At 39.3% G+C, this 22,152-nt stretch overlaps 1 protein-coding gene and 1 pseudogene across 2 annotated transcripts; both read left to right on the forward strand.

Annotated features, from left to right (window-relative positions):
• Positions 1 to 1,802: 1,802 nt before the first annotated feature.
• On the forward strand, positions 1,803 to 4,043 carry LOC310722280 (E3 ubiquitin/ISG15 ligase TRIM25-like; annotated as a pseudogene). The gene is made up of 6 exons (XR_014538301.1): positions 1,803 to 1,806; positions 1,962 to 2,586; positions 3,084 to 3,179; positions 3,270 to 3,509; positions 3,730 to 3,901; positions 3,979 to 4,043. The product of XR_014538301.1 is annotated as an E3 ubiquitin/ISG15 ligase TRIM25-like (transcript).
• Positions 3,978 to 21,526, forward strand: LOC310722281 (uncharacterized protein). The gene is given in 20 exon segments (XM_083534630.1): positions 3,978 to 4,615; positions 6,323 to 6,905; positions 7,782 to 7,877; positions 8,046 to 8,279; positions 8,820 to 8,976; positions 9,166 to 9,225; positions 9,984 to 10,511; positions 11,751 to 12,229; positions 12,889 to 12,984; positions 13,138 to 13,371; positions 13,514 to 13,685; positions 14,501 to 14,560; positions 14,710 to 15,246; positions 16,505 to 16,837; positions 16,840 to 17,123; positions 17,621 to 17,716; positions 17,807 to 18,046; positions 18,267 to 18,438; positions 18,550 to 18,609; positions 20,652 to 21,526. Coding segments are annotated over 19 exon segments (4,947 nt in total). The 5' UTR covers positions 3,978 to 4,615; positions 6,323 to 6,335; the 3' UTR covers positions 21,191 to 21,526.
• The last annotated feature ends 626 nt before the right edge of the window (positions 21,527 to 22,152 follow it).

Genomic DNA, 22,152 nt, shown 5'->3' on the forward strand with positions numbered 1-22,152 from the left:
ATACATGGGAGCCAAACCATTTAGTGCTTTATAAGTGAGTAGCAGTAGTTTGTAGTCTATTCGAAACTTAATAGGAAGCCAATGTAGGGACGATAAGATTGGGGTTATATGATCGTATTTTCTTGACCTAGTAAGAACTCTTGCTGCGGCATTCTGAACTAACTGAAGCTTGTTTATTAATGATGCAGGACATCCACCTAGTAATTGAGTCAAGTCAAGTCAAGTTTATTTGTATAGCGCTTTTCACAACAGACATTGTCTCAAAGCAGCTTTACAGAAAACAACAGTGAAGGTGAATGGTGTGCGTTTGTCCCTGATGAGCAGCCGCGGCGACAGTGGCAAGGAAAAACTCCCTTAGATGATATGAGGAAGAAACCTTGAGAGGAACCAGACTCAAAGGGGAACCCATCCTCATATGGGTGACATCAAAATGCATTACAGTAGTCTATTCTAGAGGTCATAAACGCATGGACGAGCTTCTCTGCATCAGATATAGATAACATATTTCTTAGCTTAGAAATATTTCTAAGGTGAAAGAAGGCTGTTTTTGTAACTTGATTGATGTGATTTTTGAAAGATAAGTTGCTGTCTAAAATAACTCCCAGGTCTTTTACTGTTGAACTAGTAGTTACAGAACAACCGTCTAAATGCAGGCTGAGATGCTGGAGCTTCTGTGTACTATTTTTTGGGCCGATTAGCAAAACCGTTTTATCAGAATTTAATAGCAGAAAGTTATGGGTCATCCAATCTCTTATTTCTTCAACACACCTCATGGACATTTTCATCACGGACTGTTTTTTTTTGCTACACAATGCAGCAGCTAATAACAGCAGGAGAGAAGTTTGTCATGTTCTAAACAGCTGACAATTGTACTACTTCATATTATTGATTTTACACCCTAGATTTTTTCCAGTATTTAATAAAACAATAATTAAGTAGTAATATATAATCCATTGGTCACACTGACCAGGCTTTGTGATATTTTACCAGAACAGTTGTATAAAGCTGTAAATTCACTATTTACGCTATAAACCAGTAGGAGTCTCTACATTCAAAATGGAATAGTCTGTAACCTGTGTACAGTGTGTCTGGATTTCCTAAAGGATATGGTGACTAAAGATTGAAGTCCAAGCTCCATCACCTGCCTACTCTTACATCGTTCTTGTCATTTGGCAGCGGCACAGTGCAGTTTATCTAAAACACAGGATTTAGAAGACAGAAAAATGTGTTCTGCTTTTATTATTGTTATTGCTGCATGATAAAACTCCAAAATCACTCAACAGCACACTGTCGCCCTCTACTGTCCACTGAGAAAACTGCATATTGCTAATAAACAAAAATACAAAGCACTTCACCACAAAAATACACAAAACATTGATTTCAATGTTGCTTACATTTCTGTAACAGCAGCTCTGACAGTAGTGCAGATTTATATTAATGCTTTCACTCTAAAACCTTATCATTTCTATAGTAACAGCTCATTCACAGTGACGCTGGACATTTCATATAAACAGATTATAAAAGTGTTCAGTCACTGATATAGTGACCTTTGCTTTATATTTGTAAAAGAAGTCTCCAGTGTAAGTGCTTTGAAACAGTCAGAAATAAAGATGTAACTTTATATATCCAGACATTTTCAGGGTTCTTTTTTTATAAAGATGTCACTATGAATAAACTGTAGAATTGTAACAATTGTAATTTATCAATGAGGATGAATGTTGTGTTTGAGGTGTCAGGAGACAAAAAGATCAGAAAAATCAAATTTTGTATTTCTAGAAATGAATCCCAGTAATTGTAGATACATGGGTTACATTTATGAACTGAAAGGAGACTAAATGCTTAACAGGTGAGTTTTTATAACCTACCTGTGATTTTGCTTCTCCTACTTCTCTCTCTAACACACACAGAACCAGGAAATAACTCGTCATTTTAGAAAACCAAAACTGATCTCAATTTCTGAGTGTGTAAAAGCAGGGAAATTGCAGAGGCCAGTATTTCAGTAGATCAGCTTTCAGAGGATCAGTTCATCTGTCCAGTGTGTCTGGATCTCCTGAAGGATCCGGTGACTGTCCCGTGTGGACACAGTTTCTGTAAGGTGTGTATTAATGGCTGCTGGGATCAGGAGGATCAGAAGAGCGTCTACAGCTGTCCTCAGTGCAGAGACACTTTTACTCAAAGACCTGTTCTACGCAAAAACAGCATGCTGACTGAAGTGGTGAGATTTGGAGAAACTGAAGAAGACGACTGAAGTCCAAGCTGCTTCTCCTGATCACTGTTATGCTGGATCTGGAGATGTGGAGTGTGTTTATGCACTGGGAGAAAACACAAAGCCGCCAAGTCCTGTCTGGTGTGTGTGGCTTCTTACTGTAAACTCACCTGAAATCTCATCTAGACGTTCCTGCTTTGAAAAGACACACATTAACTGAAGCCTCAGTAAAGCTACAAGAGAAGATCTGCTCTGAACATAACAAGCTCATTGAGATCTACTGTCGTACTGATCAAACCTGCATCTGTTATATGTGTATGATGGATAAACATAAAGGACACGACACCATCACAGTCTCAGGAGGAAGAGCTGAGAAACAGGTGAGAACCTAAATAATTCTTTATGGCACAAAGCAAAGTAAAGCAAAAAACAGTCAAATAATATGTGCAGCTATGGTTTATCTTGAGTTCCTCTGGACTTTAGACTTTGGCAGGCAATCAAGATGTCACACCATCATCCAGTTCATTTACAGCTCAAAAATGTTACTCTTTAGCCCCACCTTCCATCTATGCACCTGTCTCCAAAGCCCAAAATGAATCCACATCCAGGTTTCATTCATGGTTGGGCAGCAATTTAATCTTCCATCTGCCTGCTAATGAAAATCCTTCATTTCCAGCCATTATAATAAAACCTCATTGTATAAAATCTACAGAATGCTGGCAGACTGAACACAAATGCAAATTTCACTATATAACTATCTATATTATTTTATGGTCTCCAATGTAACACACACTCACACACACCTAGCATAGCAAATACAGCCCTAGGACACACAAATGTACCTTCATTGAAATCAATATTTAAACTTTCTCCTCAGAGTGAGTTAAAGGAGCAGCAGATGAAATCCCAGCAGAGAATCCAGGAGAAGCAGAAGAAGGTGCAGGAGCTGAAACAGGCTGTGAACACTATAAAGGTGAGCAGTGAGCAGAGACGGAGCTGCTCCTAGAAACACACACAAAATGGACAACATGGAGTCATTTGGTTTGTGCGTGTGTCCTAACAGCTCAGTGCACAGACAGCAGTAGAAAACAATGAGATCATCTTTACTGAGTTGATCAGCTACATGGAGAAAAAGCGCTCGGAGGTGACAGAGATGATCAGAGCTCAGGAGGAGGCTGAACTGAGTCGAAATGAACGACTCCTTGAGCAACTGGAGCAGGACATAACTGATCTTCAGAGGAGAGTCACTGAGCTAGAAAAGCTTTCACACACAGAGACACATGATGACATCCATTTTCTCCAGGTAACACACACTCACTGTGGTGTTCTCTTGAGGTCAGGTTGGGTAATTTAGTGCGAGAACATTGATGTAAATATGAGCACATTTTGAAAATGAGAAAGAAAAAAGAAAGTGAGAGAGAACGCTGCAACTTTGTACAACAAAATCCTTGTTCTTTCCTTTTACTTTCCAAATTGCTTTGTTTGTGCTGTTTATCTTTTTAAGGTTACATTGTTTTCTGTAGCTTTTAGCTTCTGGCCGTCGCTCTCCTCCGTTTAAAAGACCTACTTTTGATGCATCCAGCATCATTCTCCATCAACATTTTATATTTGATAGATTGAGGAATTCTCTCTCAGATCTGAAGAAGAGACTCGAGGAATTCTGTGAAAAGAAATTTAGCAAAATCCCCTCAAAAGGTGAGAAGAGCTGTTCCTACTGGAGAAACACACCTGGCACTTTCATCTGTTTCCATCTTTTGTGCCACCTGATGCAGGTTTGATCAGTTCTGCAGTAGATCTCAATCAGCTTCTTATGTTCGGAGCAGATCTTCTCTCGTAGTTTTGCTGACGCTTCGATTAATGTGTGTTTTTAAAATAGTACGTCCAAGATGAGGTTTCAGATGATTTGCACAATAAGACGCCACACACACAAGACAGGACTTGACGGCTTTTTGCTTCTCCCCGGTGCAGAAATCACACTCCACATCACCAGGTCCGGCGTAACAGTGATCAGGAGAAGCAGCTTGGACTTGAGTCTTCTTTTTCACTTTCTCCACCACTTCAGCCAGGATGCTGTTTCTGTGTAGATCAGGCCTCGGCGTGAAAGTGTGTATGCACTGAGGACAGCTGTAGACGCCCTTCCGATCCTCCTGATCCCAGCAGTTATTAAGGCAAACCTTACAGAAACTGTGACCACACGGTGTAGCCACCGGATCCTTCAGAAGATCCAGACACACTGGACAGATGAACTGATCCTGATCTACTGAAATACTGGCCTTGAACATTTTCCTGAATATCCACACTGAGCGAAAGAGACCAGATTAGTTTTCTTTGAATTCCTTCCTCTTTCCTGTGTGTGCGTACAAGTGTGTACATGTAAGAACCCGTGGACTTGGAGGAGTATAATAACAGGTTGGTTATGAATATTTAACCATTTCATCTCCTTTCAGCCATGAATATGTGTAGATTTAATTTTTATTTTAAAGATGCCTGGAGCAAATGGTTATGGTTAGCTATATATAGAGAATGGTATGTTTTGACAACAATTTTGTAACATACCGTAATAGAAAAAAAAATCTGCATGCATTCTATTGTAACTTCTCTGCATTAATACATTGAGGCAGCAGGGGGTGTAGTTGAGCTTTGAATTGCGTGAACCAGCAGGTAACACAATTTTCACGTCGGCACTTGGACTGACGTTTTTCTCCTAGATTGTATAAAAAGGGGGAAGAGTAACCATAAATAACTATACATCATTCTAAAGCACTAAGCCTCAGGCAACGATTTCAGGTCACTGTTTATCAATGGAAAACGTATAACGAATGTATTTGCTGAATGTGTGTAAGCAGCACGCAAGAACAACATGCATAAAAAAATGCACTACTTACATCATTATTGTAATAACGAGTCACAAACACATCCACTGCTGCTAATCCCGGTTTATTAGGAAAGATAAGGGTCCAGTGAACCACATGCCGTAAAGCATTTTTGCTCCAACCAAACAATAGTGTTGTAATTTAGATGTTTATTCCTTTGTTTATGTCACAGAACTTCGGCCGGTTGTTTGTGTGTTTATGTTTCGGAATAACTTTCGCATAAAAAAAATGACATCTTGCTGGCAAATAAAATTTTCTGTGACTTTCTAATAAAAAATAATGGAACACTCAAAACAGAAGTTTGAAGGTTCCATTATTTTTTATTAGAAAGTCACAGAAAATGTAAAGTTTCAAATGATAGGTGGTGCAGAATAAAAACGTTATGGCACCTGCCTATAGTAGAGACTAAAGCGTTTTGTAACACTATATTATACCAGCCATATATATATATATTTTTTTACCAGCAAGATGTCATTTTTTTGCCGAAAGTTATTCCGAAACATAAACACACAAACACCAGCCGAAATTCTGTGACATAAACAAATATTACACATCTAAATTACAACACTATTTGAGTCATAACCTTGACAATGGCCTAAGTGCTAAGTACTAAGCACAGCAGCTCTAGGTTGTTCATAAATCACTGAAAAGTAGAACTGAATAAAGCATTCCCACCTTCTGAAATATTTCATTTTAAGTTTACTACGATTCAAAATATGAAACGGTGAACGGGTGTGTCATGTTACTGGAATGCTGCTGTTCTTCATACTTTCAATTCAGTTCTTATTTTACACACCTCGCTCTGGAAGTCAGACTCGTCAGCAGAGATTAAATGACCAAGGTGCATTATGTGCATAATGTAAAAGTGAAAAAAAAAAATCAGATTTGAAGGCTGGTTTGTTTATTACAATTCAAATAAGTCAAAACTAACCCATAGTTTTAGGAAGCAGCAGGCAAACTGAATTTGTGAAATTATGTGAAACATCAATCCAATACCAATAATAATAGTAATAATAATGATAATAATCCATAAATAATGTGCAAAAAAACCCTCTCCTTTCCTATTACACGTTTACAAATGAATCGTATTCTCTCGCATTACATCACAGAAAGTCACGAATGTTTGCTACACCCACACAATTGACTCCTCCCACACAATCTAACACTATACATTTAGAAGCTGAAAAATATTTAGAAGAAAATGAAACTGAACTCTAAACATTTTTTATTACTCTTTATACAGTTAGTGTAGGACGATGGCTTGTGCCAGTATATCAATAATACAGGAGGAGTTCTTCTGTCCAATCTGTCTGGACCTCCTGAAAGAGCCAGTCACTATAAACTGTGGACACAGTTTCTGTAAGGTGTGTATTAACGATCACTGGAATCAAGAGGACCAGCAGAAGGTCTACAGCTGTCCGCAATGTAGAGTTAATTTCGCTCCAAGGCCGATTCTACATAGAAACAACATGCTGGCTGAAGTGGTGGAAAAACTGGAAAACAAGACTGAAGTCCAAGCAGAACCTGGAGACGTGGAGTGTGATTTCTGCATTGGAAGAAAACACAAAGCCCTCAAGTCCTGTCTGGTGTGTGTGGCTTCTTTTTGTAAAACTCATCTTAAACCTCACTATCAGTCTACTGCCTTTAAAAAACACACAATAATTGAAGCTTCTGCAAGACTACAAGAGAAGATCTGCTCTCAGCATGACGAAGTGTTGAGGATCTACTGCCGCACTGATCAAACTTGCATTTGTTACATGTGTATGATGAGCAATCACAATGGACACGACACTGTCACCGTTGCAGCAGAAAGAGCCGAGAAACAGGTAAGAACTAGAATTTGTCTTATGCTTATATAGAAATAAATAAGCTGATGGAAAATTTATGCAATTTTATTGTTAAAATTTGGTTAGACCTGTTTGCACATATTTGAACCAACACCCATAATGTTTCAGCTTTACAAATAGAGCAAGGTCAGCACAAAGATAAGGCATCATATAAAACAACTTTTTCATAGACTTTAAATTAATAAATAAAATTGTATTCGTCAGCTACAAGTTGATACAGAATGTAGTGAAATACTTATTACAACTGTCCAACATGTAACTAGAAATAGAATATGAGAAAAAACACAAAGATAAAGTATAAAAAGCATACATTTTAAAGTGTAAGTATTCTTTCATCTTATCTGAGTTGAGCAGAAGTAAATCTGTACTGAAAAACAAACATTGATACTAAATATATCCAAGTTTACCCAAATTTAAGATACTAAAATGGTAGCTAAAATGTGAGGGGTATACTCACTTTTGTCAGATACTTTATACACCTTGGCAGGGCAGGGTGAGAAAACTCAACAGCAAAGCAGAATGATGGGCTCAGCGTAGCGAGGCCAGAGAAGAAAGTAACCGCAGAGGCAAAGCCAGAAGGGGAATTGATGTCCTCCGCCAAGCAAGAGGGCAGAACAACATCCACAGCTGAGCAAGGGGGTGGTGTAACATCCTTAGGCAATGCAGAGTATTGTGGCCTCCTAGCTTTTCTTCTAGACCTGTCCAAATAACTTTTTCCTTGCCTCTATTGAATTGGATTTGAGGTTGTCACCTCTAGGGTCACCTACAGGGCCTCTGTTACAAGAACACAGTCATAACATGATATGGATTTGCAAAATCTATAATCAGCTGAATACATCACTCTTATGTCCTCAGGGTAAACTGAAGGAGGAGCAGATGAAATCCCAGCAGAGAATCCAGGAGAAGCAGAAGAAGGTACAGGAGCTGAAACAGGCTGTGAACACTATAAAGGTGAGCAGTGAGCAGAGTTTCTGCTAGAAACATACACAACGTGGACAATAATACATTTAAAGTCCCAGTGACAGAGGAAATGAAACATATGACCTCTAAATCGTGTGTGTGTGTGTGTGTGTGTGTGTGTGTGTGTGTGTGTGTTTGTGTGTGTGTGTGTCCTAACAGCTCAGTGCACAGACAGCAATAGAGGACAATGAGATAACCTTTACTGAGCTGATCAGCGCCATGGAGATAAAGCGCTCTGAGGTGACAGAGATGATCAGAGCTCAGGAGGAGGCTGAACTGAGTCATGTTCAACAACTCATGGAGCAACTGGAGCAGGAGCTCATTTATCTTCAGATGAAAGTCATTGAGTTGGAGCAGCTTTCAGACACAAATGACCACATTCATTTCCTCCAGGTAACACACCCTTTACTTTTTTTTTTAATAGTCCTGAATAGGCTAAGACATGTGCCTCAACTGTCTCGTCGTCACATCTCACAGAACCAGAAGCTCTCATGCACAGACCTGACAGAACTTCCAGTAACCTCACCTTAAACAATGCTACTACATGGGCCCTGGTGTCTGCCAGTCTGCTGTGAGTTGGGCATGCCAAGCTGGAAATGTACTCAGAATGCCCACATAAATCCCCTGTGGCTTAGGCTATCAAGGGCTCACAGAAGTTTTAACAATTTGGACCACAAATTATTACCAAAACATAAAATAATTTACATAAAAAACAATAAAAACAACAATTTTCACAACTAAATTCTCTCCTAACAGAGTTTTTGGGAAAGTTCCGACGGGAAACATTTTTTGCCGATTTTACAAAATTAGGAATCTTGTCCAAACAATGAAACTGATAAAGTAATTCTTCTGTTAAATATCATCATTGAAATGATGGGATTTAGTTAACACATGCAGTTGATTTTTATTGTAAATGTATTTGATTTTCTGTAGGTTTTGGAATCTGGACGACAGTCTCCCACAGATATCAGACCAGACATTTCCGCTGACCATCATCTTTTATTTGATGGAGTGAGGAATTCTCTCTCGGATCTGAAGAAGAGAGTCGAGGAATTCTGTGAGGAGGAATTCAACAAAATCCGTGCACAAGGTAAGAGGAGCTGTTCCTGCTGGAGAAACACAATGATGGACGTCTTTACTCGCTCTGTAAAGTGTTCTTATTTTTATCTTTTCTGCAGCCACTTTATACACCTGACCTCAAAACTGTCTATCACTTTCAACTGATTCCATTTTCTTTTCATCTGACTTTTTGACTTTATTTTCATTTTTCTCTCCACAGCTGCAGCAGTTTCCATCATTTCACCAGCAGAACCACAGAGCAGAGAAGATTTTCTGAAATGTAAATGTTTTTTGGTGGTTTGTTTTTGGCCAGTCAAAATGAACGAATTAATAACACGCAAACACAAATACATTTTAACTGCACTCATTTTATTAACATGCGATTAGGGAACAACCCCAGCCTTTAGGGTTGCACAAGCCAGTGCACTCTCAGTGCCGGTCCCAAGCACGGATAAATGGGGAGGGTTGCATTAGGAAGGGCATCCAGCGTAAAACATGTGCCAAATCGAACATGCAGATCATGAATACGGATGATCCGCTGTGGCGAACCCTAATAGGAGAAGCCAAAAGAAAGTCATGTAGCGCACAAAAATAAAAATGGAAACGAATAAATAGAAACAAGGTGAAATTTAAACCTGCAGCGCAACACGCATTTATTCACAATGCCCTTTTTTTTACTCAGATATAAAAAATAAAAAATAAATGCTACAGAATAATTTCCAATCACTAAACATTGGTTTTTCTAATGCGCCATTTTCCATTGGATGTCCTGATGATTTACATAATTTAAAACACCACCATTACTTTGTCCATGATGATTAGAGTACTAAAAACGTGAAAATTATTCATTTATGATACATTTAGAACAGATAAAAATGTGCGATTAAGTTGTGATTAATCACGAGTTACTTCATGGCAATCATGCGATTAATCGCATATAAATATTTAAATCGATCGACAGCATAAATAAATACATATTCAACTGCCCCGTCATTTATTCAGCCTGTACAATGTTTTTTCTTTTCAATTTTATATTAGATTTCTGTCGTCTGACTCTCGATCCCAACACGGCACATCGTTCCCTCCGTCTGTGTGAAAAGAATAAAATGGTGACTCGCAGTGTAATCGAACAGCAGTGCACTGATCATCCAGAGAGATTCGACTCCTGCCTTCAGGTGTTGAGTAAGGAGAGCCTGTGTGGACGCTGTTACTGGGAGATGGAATGGAGCAACGTAGTGGAAATTTCGATCTCATATAAAGACATCAGCAGGAAAGGGGAGGGTGTGGCGTGTTGGTTTGGACACAACATTCGTTCCTGGAGTCTGCAGTGTTCTTATCCTTCTCTCACTTTCTATCACAACAAGATGAAGACTGATCTCGGAGTTCCATCATCATCCAGAATAGGAGTGTATTTGGATCACAGTGCAGGAAATCTGTCCTTCTACAGCGTCTCTGACACCATGAGGCTCCTCCACAGAGTCCAAACCACATTCACTCAGCCTCTATATGCTGGGTGTAGACTTTATAGTTTGTTTGGTTCTGTTGTGAGGTTGTGTGATCCAAAATAACTTGGCTAGTTCTTAATAAGACATTGCTACATATGTACAATGGATCTGTATGCTGATTTAAACAAGAGGCTTTCAGTTTTTAATATATATATATATATATACATTTTTTAAGATCATTCCAAAATTGTTTCACAAAAATTCTTACACTAGAGCGAAACTCGAGCGCTATCGCCTATAGATGTAGAAGATTAAGATGAAGCAGTTGAGATTTAGTTCCAGGACACAGCAGCAGGACTCAACTCATTGACGGACACGATGAACCGAGCCTCTGCAACGGTTTACACTTTGGGCTGTTTTTAGGATGACACCATGATACAGCTGACGCTAATATCAGTCGTATGATTTTATTTCTTATTCTTTGTAAAAACTAATCTTCGAGAACACAAGGGTTGTTTTGCCTCTTAGGCATTATCATTCATTTCACGTCTTTAAGGAGGAAATGATTCCTTATAGTTCTTGCTATGTGAAGTGTCAAGGAAAGTGTGCTAGAGGACAAAACTTGGGAATTTTGGGAATCCTGGGAACAAGTGCTGTCCCAGCAGCTCTGGACTTTTTTGTAATAAATATGAGACAATATTTCAGCAAATTGTCATTTCTTTACTCAACTACCAAAATGTAGTACGATTTCCATACCATTAATAACATTAGCAAGGAAGTTTGTTGTGTTTGTTGTGTTAACAGGGGTGGGTAGATTTTTAATATCTACGGTATATCAGACGTGGGTTTCTAAAGAATGCAGGTAAATAGACAAAAACTTCATCTTAGATAAATAAATACGGACTGAGATGCCTGATATATCTTATGCTAGCAATGCAGACCTTCTTCATACTGTCATTTAAATTTACACTGGTGTGATATTCAGACACTTAAATGACCAATCAGGTTCATGAAATAACATTTTAGGATCAGACATTTTTCTCACTGATTCCTGAAATATACAATGATGTAGAAAGTAAACATCCCCACATTATTGTTCTGTGCTTAGAGGAAGAAAACGCCAACCACCCATTTGACAAATGCTTTGATATTTAATCACATTACAGCACATTACACTTTATAACTAAGAATCATTAGCTACATCTTCCTACTTTAAAGCTCCGCCCACTCTCTCCATTACGTTATAAACACAGAAGCTCAAAGTTCATTTAGATAAAACACGAAGGGTTTTTGATTTTTGTCTCAATCTATTTTTCTCTTCACGTGAATGTGGGGAAAATGGCTAAGGCCAGCAATTAAGTAGATCAGCTTTCGGTGGACCAGGAGGATCAGAAGGGAGTCTACAGCTGTTCTCAGTGCAGAGACACTTTTACTCCAAGGCCTGGTTTATGCACAAACAACATGCTGGCTGAAGTGGTGGAGAAAGTGAAGAAAACCGAAGTCCAAGACGCTTCTCATGCTCTTTGTTATGCCAGACCTGGAGATGTGGAGTGTGATTTCTGCACCGGGAGAAAACACAAAGCCACAAGGTCCTGTCTGGTGTGTGTGGCTTCTCTTTGTGAAACTCATCTGAAACCTCATCTAGAAATTCCTGCTTTGAAAAAGCACACATTAACTGAAGAGTCCGTTAAGCTACAAGAGAAGATCTGCTCTGAACATAACAAGCTGATTGAGATCTACTGCAGAACTGATCAAACCTGCATCTGTTATATGTGTATGATGGATAAACATAAAGGACACAACACCGTCACGGCCTCAGGAGAACGAGCTGAGAAACAGGTGAGAACTTAAAATATCTCGAATGAATTCATCCTCATTGGTTTGCTCATCTAGAAAATCTTTAAGGAAAAAAAAAACACTTTCAATGTTTCTCTGGTTAAATTGTGTCTATTAGTAAAGATGGAAACAAATGTTAAAACAAACATAAGAAGCTGAAGTTGATCTTGAACTCCTCTGGACTTCAGACTCTGGCAGGCACTCAAGTAGTCAAACCATAATCCAGTTTATTTACAGTTCAAGATTGTACTCTTTAGCCCCACCTCATATCCATGGACCAATGTTCAAAACACTGCTTCTGAAAATCTCTGATAGTTGACAGGGTTCATCCATGGTTATGGAGCTATCTAATCTTCTATCTGCTTGTAACTGGAGCTCACAGAATCATTCAGTTCCAGCTATAAGCATAATCCCAATGGTATAAAATCTACAAAACATTTACAGCCTGAAGCGCACATTTTATAACAATATAACAATGTCCATGGTGTTCTTCAGAGTTCTTCGTGAAAAGGTCTAGGCTTTTTTTCTAGTTGCACAAGGCCACATTTATTCCATATCTGGACTCAGCATGATGAGGATTTTAAGTTTTTACACTATGAGGTGCACCAACACCATCACTCACACATTAATACATAAATGCACTTTCAATGATTTCTCCTCAGAGTGAGTTAAAGAAGCAGCAGATGAAATCCCAGCAGAGAATCCAGGAGAAGCAGAAGAAGGTGCAGGAGCTGAAACAGGCTGTGAACACTATAAAGGTGAGCAGTGAGCAGAGACGGAGCTGCTCCTAGAAACACACACAACATGGACAACATGGAGTCATTTAGAGTCCCAGTGACAGAGGGAATGATAGATGTGTGTGTGTGTGTGTGTGTGTGTGTGTGTGTGTGTGTGTGTGTGTTTCCTAACAGCTCAGTGCAAAGAGAGCAATGGAGGACAGTGAGAAGATCTTTACTGAGCTGATCAGCTCCATGAAGAAAAAGCGCTCGGAGGTAATGGAGATGATCAGAGCTCAGGAGGAGGCTGAACTGAGTCGACCTGAACAAATCCTGGAGCAACTGGAGCAGGAGATCGTTGATCTTCAGAGGAGAGTCACTGAGCTGGAGCAGCTTTCACACACACACGATCACATCCATTTCCTCCAGGTAACACACACTGTCTGATCTACAGAACCAGCTGTTCCTCACACACTCTCTAAAACACCTCTCAAGTGTGTGTGGAGTTCAACTAATAATGTAGTGACAGAACACTGATGGATGTTCATGAGGTTTAACTTGTCTTCTGTAGGTTTTAGATTCTACATTCCAGTCTACTTCATTAGAAAGACCAGATTTTGACACATCCAGCATCACTTCCTCTCAACACTTCTTATTTGATGGAGTGAGGAATTCTCTCTCAGAGCTGAAGAAGAGACTCAACAAATTCTTTGAGTTAGAATTCAACAAAAACCCTCCACAAGGTAAGAAGAGCTGTTCCTGCTGGAAGAACACAATGATGGAGGTCTTTACTCGCTCTTTAAAGTGTTTTCTGCAGCCACTTTATTCACTTGACAATTTGAAATACAACCCTAATTTCAAAAACCTGTTGGGACATCATGTAAAATGTTAATAAAAACATAAGCATGCAATGATTTGCAAATCTCATTAACCCATGTTTAATTCACAATAGAACACAGAGAACATATCAGATGTTTAAGCTTGGGTATAAATAGTTTATCTTAGAGAGGAAGATTCTCTCAGAAGTAAAGATGGGCAGAGCTTCAGCAATCTGTGAAAGACTGTGTCTACAAATTGTGGAAAAATTTCACAATAATGTTCCTCAACATAAGATTGCAGTTGAATATCTCATCATTTACAGAACATAATGTCAAAAGTTTCATGAAATCTGGAGAAATCAGTATTGAAAGACCGTTATCTCCAGGCTCTCAGGCAGCAATGCTTTTAATCATGATTCTGGAATGGAAATCACTGCATGGGCTCATTATCATGTCCAGAAATCATTGTATGTAAACACAGTTTGCCGTGTCATCCACAAATGCAGGTTAAATCTCTATCACGCAAAGAAGAAGGTATGCATGAACATAACCCAGAAACACCACCATCTTCTCTGGGCCAAAGCTCATTTAAAATATACTGAGCCAAAGTGGAAAACTGTTCTATGATCAGACAAAGTACAATTTTATTTTTCTATTTGTAAACCATTGACACTACGTCCTCCAGACTAAAGAGGAGAGGGACCATCTGTTGCTCTTTATTTCCATTTTTCTCTCCGCAGCTGCAGCAGATCAGATCATTTCACCACCAGAACCACAGAGCAGGGAGGATTTTCTGAAATGTATGTCTAAACACACACACACACACACACACACACACACACACACACACACACACACACACACACACACACACACACACACACACACTTTTTTTAAATGAAACCCTACATTGTACACATTGTTTATCTAGTTTTTATTATTATTTTAGATTTCTGTTATCTGACTCTGGATCCCAACACGGCACATCAGAACCTCATTCTGTCTGAGAAGAACAGAGCAGTGACACGTAGTGAGGAAGAGCAGGGATACTCTGATCATCCAGAAAGATTTGACTACTGGTTTCAGGTGTTGTGTAAGGAGAGTATGTTTGGACGCTGTTACTGGGAGGTGGAATGGAGTAGTGATGGTTTGGGTGGTATGTCCATATCAGCCTCATATAAAAACATCAGCAGGAAAGGACGAGATATTGAGCGTAGGTTTGGACGCAACAATCAGTCCTGGAGTCTGTGGTGTTCTTCTTCTCTCTGTTTCTATCACAACAACATTGAGACTGATCTCGGAGTTCCAGCACCGTCCAGAATAGGAGTGTATTTGGATCACAGTGCAGGAACTCTGTCCTTCTACAGCGTCTCTGACACCATGAAGCTCCTCCACAGAGTCCAAACCACATTCACTCAGCCTCTGAATGCTGCGTTCGGGTTCTCCTTGCTTTATGGTTCTACTGTGAGGTTGTGTGTTCCAGAATAAAGTGTGTAGTGTTTTATGTAAAACTTTTGCTCAAACATCTGTCCTTTATATAATCCATTTATATAATTAAAACATATTTTAATTTTATTATAATTAAAAGCAAAATGTTAGAAATTAACTGTCAGATAAGAAACAAATAAAAAAAATTATCAAATTAAATCTCATGACCTCAGTATTGTAAAGTTCTATCTGTTTGTTTTATATTAATCACACTGTCATTAAATAACTAAAAAACAATAATAAATCCAAAACACAAATTTTTATTGTCATTAAAGTCACACTATATATAAATAAAATGGAAACTCCGGAATGCATTGGATTTTTCTTCTTGTAGTACAAAATAAAATAAACGTTCCCTTTCTGAAATCTGAAGTTGTTCCTTCTCCTGAAATTTTAACTGAAACACTGAACAGTATTTAAAATCCAGAAATGCAGCACAATCCATCAAGCAGGTGGAGCAATTCATGGCACTAACTAAATTATCAAAATTGGTCCAGTACCACCAGCCCACATCTCTTGAGTAATTTATGCTTTGGAGTAGTGGAGTGTCAGGTTTTTTCCCCTTTTGCCTCTAGTGGCCGCTATTGCCCAACTTCCTCTGTTTTCCCACGTCAAGTCAAGTCAAGTCAAGTTTATTTGTATAGCGCTTTTCACAACAGACATTGTCTCAAAGCAGCTTTACAGAAAACAACAGTGAAGGTAAATGGTGTGCGTTTGTCTATTGTCTAGTGTATGCTTTCACTCTAATACCTTATCATTTCTATAGTAACAGCTCATTCACAGTGACGCTGGACATTTCATATAAACAGATTATAAAAGTGTTCAGTCACTGATATAGTGACCTTTGCTTTATATTTGTAAAAGAAGTCTCCAGTGTAAGTGCTTTGAAACAGTCAGAAATAAAGATGTAACTTTATATATCCAGACATTTTCAGGGTTCTTTTTTTATAAAGATGTCACTATGAATAAACTGTAGAATTGTAACTATTGTAATTTATCAATGAGGATGAATGTTGTGTTTGAGGTGTCAGGAGACAAAAAGATCAGAAAAATCAAATTTTGTATTTCTAGAAATGAATCCCAGTAATTGTAGATACATGGGTTACATTTATGAACTGAAAGGAGACTAAATGCTTAACAGGTGAGTTTTTATAACCTACCTGTGTTTTTGCTCCTCCTACTTCTCTCTCTAACACACACAGAACCAGGAAATAACTCGTCATTTTAGAAAACCAAAACTGATCTCAATTTCTGAGTGTGTAAAAGCAGGGAAATGGCAGAGGCCAGTATTTCAGTAGATCAGCTTTCAGAGGATCAGTTCATCTGTCCAGTGTGTCTGGATCTCCTGAAGGATCCGGTGACTGTCCCGTGTGGACACAGTTTCTGTAAGGTGTGTATTAATGGCTGCTGGGATCAGGAGGATCAGAAGAGCGTCTACAGCTGTCCTCAGTGCAGAGACACTTTTACTCAAAGACCTGTTCTACGCAAAAACAGCATGCTGACTGAAGTGGTGGAGAAACTGAAGAAGACGACTGAAGTCCAAGCTGCTTCTCCTGATCACTGTTATGCTGGATCTGGAGATGTGGAGTGTGTTTATGCACTGGGAGAAAACACAAAGCCGCCAAGTCCTGTCTGGTGTGTGTGTCTTCTTACTGTGAAACTCACCTGAAATCTCATCTAGACGTTCCTGCTTTGAAAAGACACACATTAACTGAAGCCTCAGTAAAGCTACAAGAGAAGATCTGCTCTGAACATAACAAGCTCATTGAGATCTACTGTCGTACTGATCAAACCTGCATCTGTTATATGTGTATGATGGATAAACATAAAGGACACGACACCATCACAGTCTCAGGAGGAAGAGCTGAGAAACAGGTGAGAACCTAAATAATTCTTTATGGCACAAAGCAAAGTAAAGCAAAAAACAGTCAAATAATATGTGCAGCTATGGTTTATCTTGAGTTCCTCTGGACTTTAGACTTTGGCAGGCAATCAAGATGTCACACCATCATCCAGTTCATTTACAGCTCAAAAATGTTACTCTTTAGCCCCACCTTCCATCTATGCACCTGTCTCCAAAGCCCAAAATGAATCCACATCCAGGTTTCATTCATGGTTGGGCAGCAATTTAATCTTCCATCTGCCTGCTAATGAAAATCCTTCATTTCCAGCCATTATAATAAAACCCCATTGTATAAAATCTACAGAATGCTGGCAGACTGAACACAAATGCAAATTTCACTATATAACTATCTATATTATTTTATGGTCTCCAATGTAACACACACTCACACACACCTAGCATAGCAAATACAGCCCTAGGACACACAAATGTACCTTCATTGAAATCAATATTTAAACTTTCTCCTCAGAGTGAGTTAAAGGAGCAGCAGATGAAATCCCAGCAGAGAATCCAGGAGAAGCAGAAGAAGGTGCAGGAGCTGAAACAGGCTGTGAACACTATAAAGGTGAGCAGTGAGCAGAGACGGAGCTGCTCCTAGAAACACACACAACATGGACAACATGGAGTCATTTGGTTTGTGCGTGTGTCCTAACAGCTCAGTGCACAGACAGCAGTAGAAAACAATGAGATCATCTTTACTGAGTTGATCAGCTACATGGAGAAAAAGCGCTCGGAGGTGACAGAGATGATCAGAGCTCAGGAGGAGGCTGAACTGAGTCGAAATGAACAACTCCTTGAGCAACTGGAGCAGGACATAACTGATCTTCAGAGGAGAGTCACTGAGCTAGAAAAGCTTTCACACACAGAGACACATGATGACATCCATTTTCTCCAGGTAACACACACTCACTGTGGTGTTCTCTTGAGGTCAGGTTGGGTAATTTAGTGCGAGAACATTGATGTAAATATGAGCACATTTTGAAAATGAGAAAGAAAAAAGAAAGTGAGAGAGAACGCTGCAACTTTGTACAACAAAATCCTTGTTCTTTCCTTTTACTTTCCAAATTGCTTTGTTTGTGCTGTTTATCTTTTTAAGGTTACATTGTTTTCTGTAGCTTTTAGCTTCTGGCCGTCGCTCTCCTCCATTTAAAAGACCTACTTTTGATGCATCCAGCATCATTCTCCATCAACATTTTATATTTGATAGATTGAGGAATTCTCTCTCAGATCTGAAGAAGAGACTCGAGGAATTCTGTGAAAAGAAATTTAGCAAAATCCCCTCAAAAGGTGAGAAGAGCTGTTCCTACTGGAGAAACACACCTGGCACTTTCATCTGTTTCCATCTTTTGTGCCACCTGATGATGCTTTTTAACTTTATCTCCATTTTTCTCTTCCCAGCTGCAGCAGTACACAACATTTTACCACTAGAACCACAGAGCAGAGAGGATTTTCTGAAATGTGCATCTAACACACCTACAAACACATACTAAACATGTACATCCTTCACACACATGGACACACACATTTCCACCTTGTGGAGGGCTTGTTGGAAAGAAGGACCGGGCAGCTGGCATTGTATTAGATCGTCAAACATTTAAGCATTTCTTTTTCATTGTTCTGTACCTGCTCTACAGCAAAAAAAGCTGGGTGGTACATAGCCCTTCACCATCTGAGACAACACAGCCCTCAGTCCCCTGCCTGAGATCTGTAAAATGTCAGTATGTAAAATAAAAAGGACCAAAAAATAAAAATGTAAAGTGGCCCACCACAGAGTCTAGCTTTACCTTAGTGAAAGCCTGCTGGAACCATTCAGACCACTGGACAGGATCTTATATTTCCTTTTAGTAAGATCAATCAGAGAGATGGTGACATCCAAACAATTTCATCACCATCTGCAATAATGGCCAGCCAGCCCCAACTAATCTCTCATTTCCTTTTTTGGTCTTGGGTCTTGGGCAGGTCACAGTCGCTGCCAATTGGGGATACACCTGCCATGACCCAAATGGAAGCCCAAATTGACAAAATTCTTGACCTCATGATCAAATACTCTGACTCCTCACGTGACCTCAAAAGCTCTTTGACGCCTGACACCTCGAGAGAGTCATTTAGAGCTTCATGTGGTTGTAATATGAATACTTTCTCTTCGAATACAAATTCACACAGCCATGCACAAGAACTGTTGTTTTGAAGTCTGTTGCAAATTCATTCAATTGTTAATTCTCCCACTGTGTGTAGTTTTGCTCTCAAGTGTTTTTAATGTAAGAAGGTCCTCCTTCCCAATTTTCCCAATTTTCCAGTATGGCATATAACTCACAGTTGAATAATATTTCAATTGGTGAAATTTAAATGCAGTGCAAGCTGAGATATTAAGCAAAGGCACCCATTGCAGGTATCACATAGCATAGTTTACTAAAACCAGCACTAAGCAATGCCCTCATGCTGTCTATTTTAATGGCCCAAAGAGGACCATCCCAATTCTTTCAAAGGGTTCTAAATTAGCCAAATGGCACTTTTGGGGTGGCTGGTGGATTCATCAGCTGACATTTGCAATATGCCTCACACTACTGTGCACATCGCCACAAATGCAATGTACCTTTCCGTATAGAATAATACAGATACAACTAATAGCCTCAGCAATGCCTCCCTAGCTAATGTTGTGCACATTTCACATCTACAAAAAATTAGAAGGATACCAAATTCCCTTCAATAACAGTTTAAATGTGGGCCAATTAATTCCCAGAAGTAGAGGATGGTGCGGCAGGGGTTAATCCCTGCCTCAACAGTATGCTTTTTGGTGGCTGATGTGCCACTAATTTGTCTTCAGCCAGCTTGACCATCTGATCCAGCAATGCTAGATACTGACACTTGTTCCACTTTGCTGTTGTAGCTGAAAGTCGGTCAAAGAATTGCTCCCACACCACCAAGTCAAGGATTTTGTTTGCTTTGCACACCTCTAGCAGGCATTTCTGGTGCTGTTGGTGTTGCTCCAAGTTCAGCCTACCCTCTGCACAATTCCTATTTTTAGGTCAGCATATACAAACATGTGATTAGCCTGGAGCTAGGGTGGCGGCTGGGATCCTCTCTTATTCTAGCACACCCTTGAGCACCTTCTGGTCCTCAGCCTGAGCTTTGATCAAGGCCCGGAAGAACTGACAATGCTCTATGTCAACCTCCAAGGGGGCTTAATGTTTAGTTTGCTGGTGGGTGGAGAGGACTTAATTGACTATACTCAGTGGCTAGGACTCCATATGTTCTCTTTCTCCTTTCATGCTCTCCATTGCTCACAGCAACAGTGGGAGTACTTACCACGTGCTTCCTCAGGCTCTACCTTCCATTTACAAAATTTGACCACGGCTCCACTGCCACAAATACGTACAGACATATCAGAAAGCACACATAAACAAACAATTTCAAACACATGCAAATAGCATAAACATTTATTTATTTATTTATTTATTTATTTATTTAATTAATTAATTAATTAATTTTTTTTTTTTTAGATTTCTGTTATCTGACTCTGGATTCCAATACGGTGCATCATAAACTCATTCTGTATGAGAGAAACAGAGCGGTGAGATTTAATGATAGAGAGCAGCCGTACTCTGATCATCCAGAGGGATTTGACTCCAGCTGGCCTCAGGTGTTGTGTAAGGAGAGTGTGAGTGGACGCTGTTACTGGGAGGTGGAGTGGAGCGGTGTTGGAATTGTGGACATATCAGTCTCATATAAAGGCATCAGGAGGAAAGGACAGGATAAAGAGTGTGCATTTGGGTACAACAACCAGTCCTGGACTTTGTTTTGTTCTTCTCATTGTTTCTATCACAACAACATTAAGAATGATTTAGGAATTCCAGCACCATCCAGAATAGGAGTGTATTTGGATCACAGTGCAGGAACTCTATCCTTCTACAGCGTCTCTGACACCATGAAGCTCCTCCACAGAGTCCAAACCACATTCACTCAGCCTCTATACCCTGGGTTTGGACTCTACTGGTCCCCTTCTGCGTCTACTACTGTGAGATTGTGTGATCCAGAATAAAATTAGGATGGTCTTCCGGGTTTGCTGCAGCCATCTTAGCCTAAGCATTTATGGGATGTTTTCATATTGTACTCCACTTACTATTTAAGGATGCCAAGAACACATACTCCCTGCCAGGTTATCTACTCCCGCCATCCTGGCTGCTCTGCTTCCTGTTACCCACCCTTTTGGATTACCCTGGATTTCTTCTCTGCCTACATTTACCCTATCTGCCAGTTTGGAATTTATGTACTGTGTCTTCATACTGCCTCCTGTTTTTTTGTCTGGTGTTCTCATTAAAGACTATTTTACTGCATTAGGGTTCCCCCACTCAGCACCTGACAAACGTGTCTATTGTTTTATGTAAAATTCTTCCACATTCCTAAGTGGTTGCAAAAATCTGTCTTACTAGCAGACAATCAAGATGCACAAAGAAACAGTCAGTTTCACAGCCATTTATCACAGGTGTTTTATGATGTTTTATTGTCTATGTTTGTGTAAATCCATCTTCCGATCCAAATGTTTTATTTCTCTTATGCCACAGCAAAATCAGTTTATTCATGGATAACACCTCCATACTTTTTTAAATAAATTATTATATACATTTAGCTACATTTAGTCACATTAACAGTCGTTAACTCATTAACATCAAATGGGCTCCTAAACACCTCCAGAATGCATTGCGTGTGAACACATTTCACCATGCCATCCATAAATGCAGGTTAAAGATCTATAATAGAAAGAAGTCATATGTGAACATGATCTTCTCTGGGACAAAGCTCATTTATAATAAACTACCAATCAAACGTTTTTTCATTTTAGGAAATTATCAATGCCGCATCCTCTAGGTTAAAGAGGCGAGATACCATCAGTGCTCAGTTTTAAGGAACAAACTTCTAGGTATTAAACTAATAAAATTTACTCTTTTATACAACTTTAAAACCGCTTTACATCCGTAAAGCTGCTTTGAGACAATTTCCAAA

This window comes from Silurus aristotelis (assembly GCF_946808225.1).
Source record: "Silurus aristotelis genome assembly, chromosome: 28".
In the NCBI taxonomy this organism is placed as follows: Eukaryota; Metazoa; Chordata; class Actinopteri; order Siluriformes; family Siluridae; genus Silurus; species Silurus aristotelis.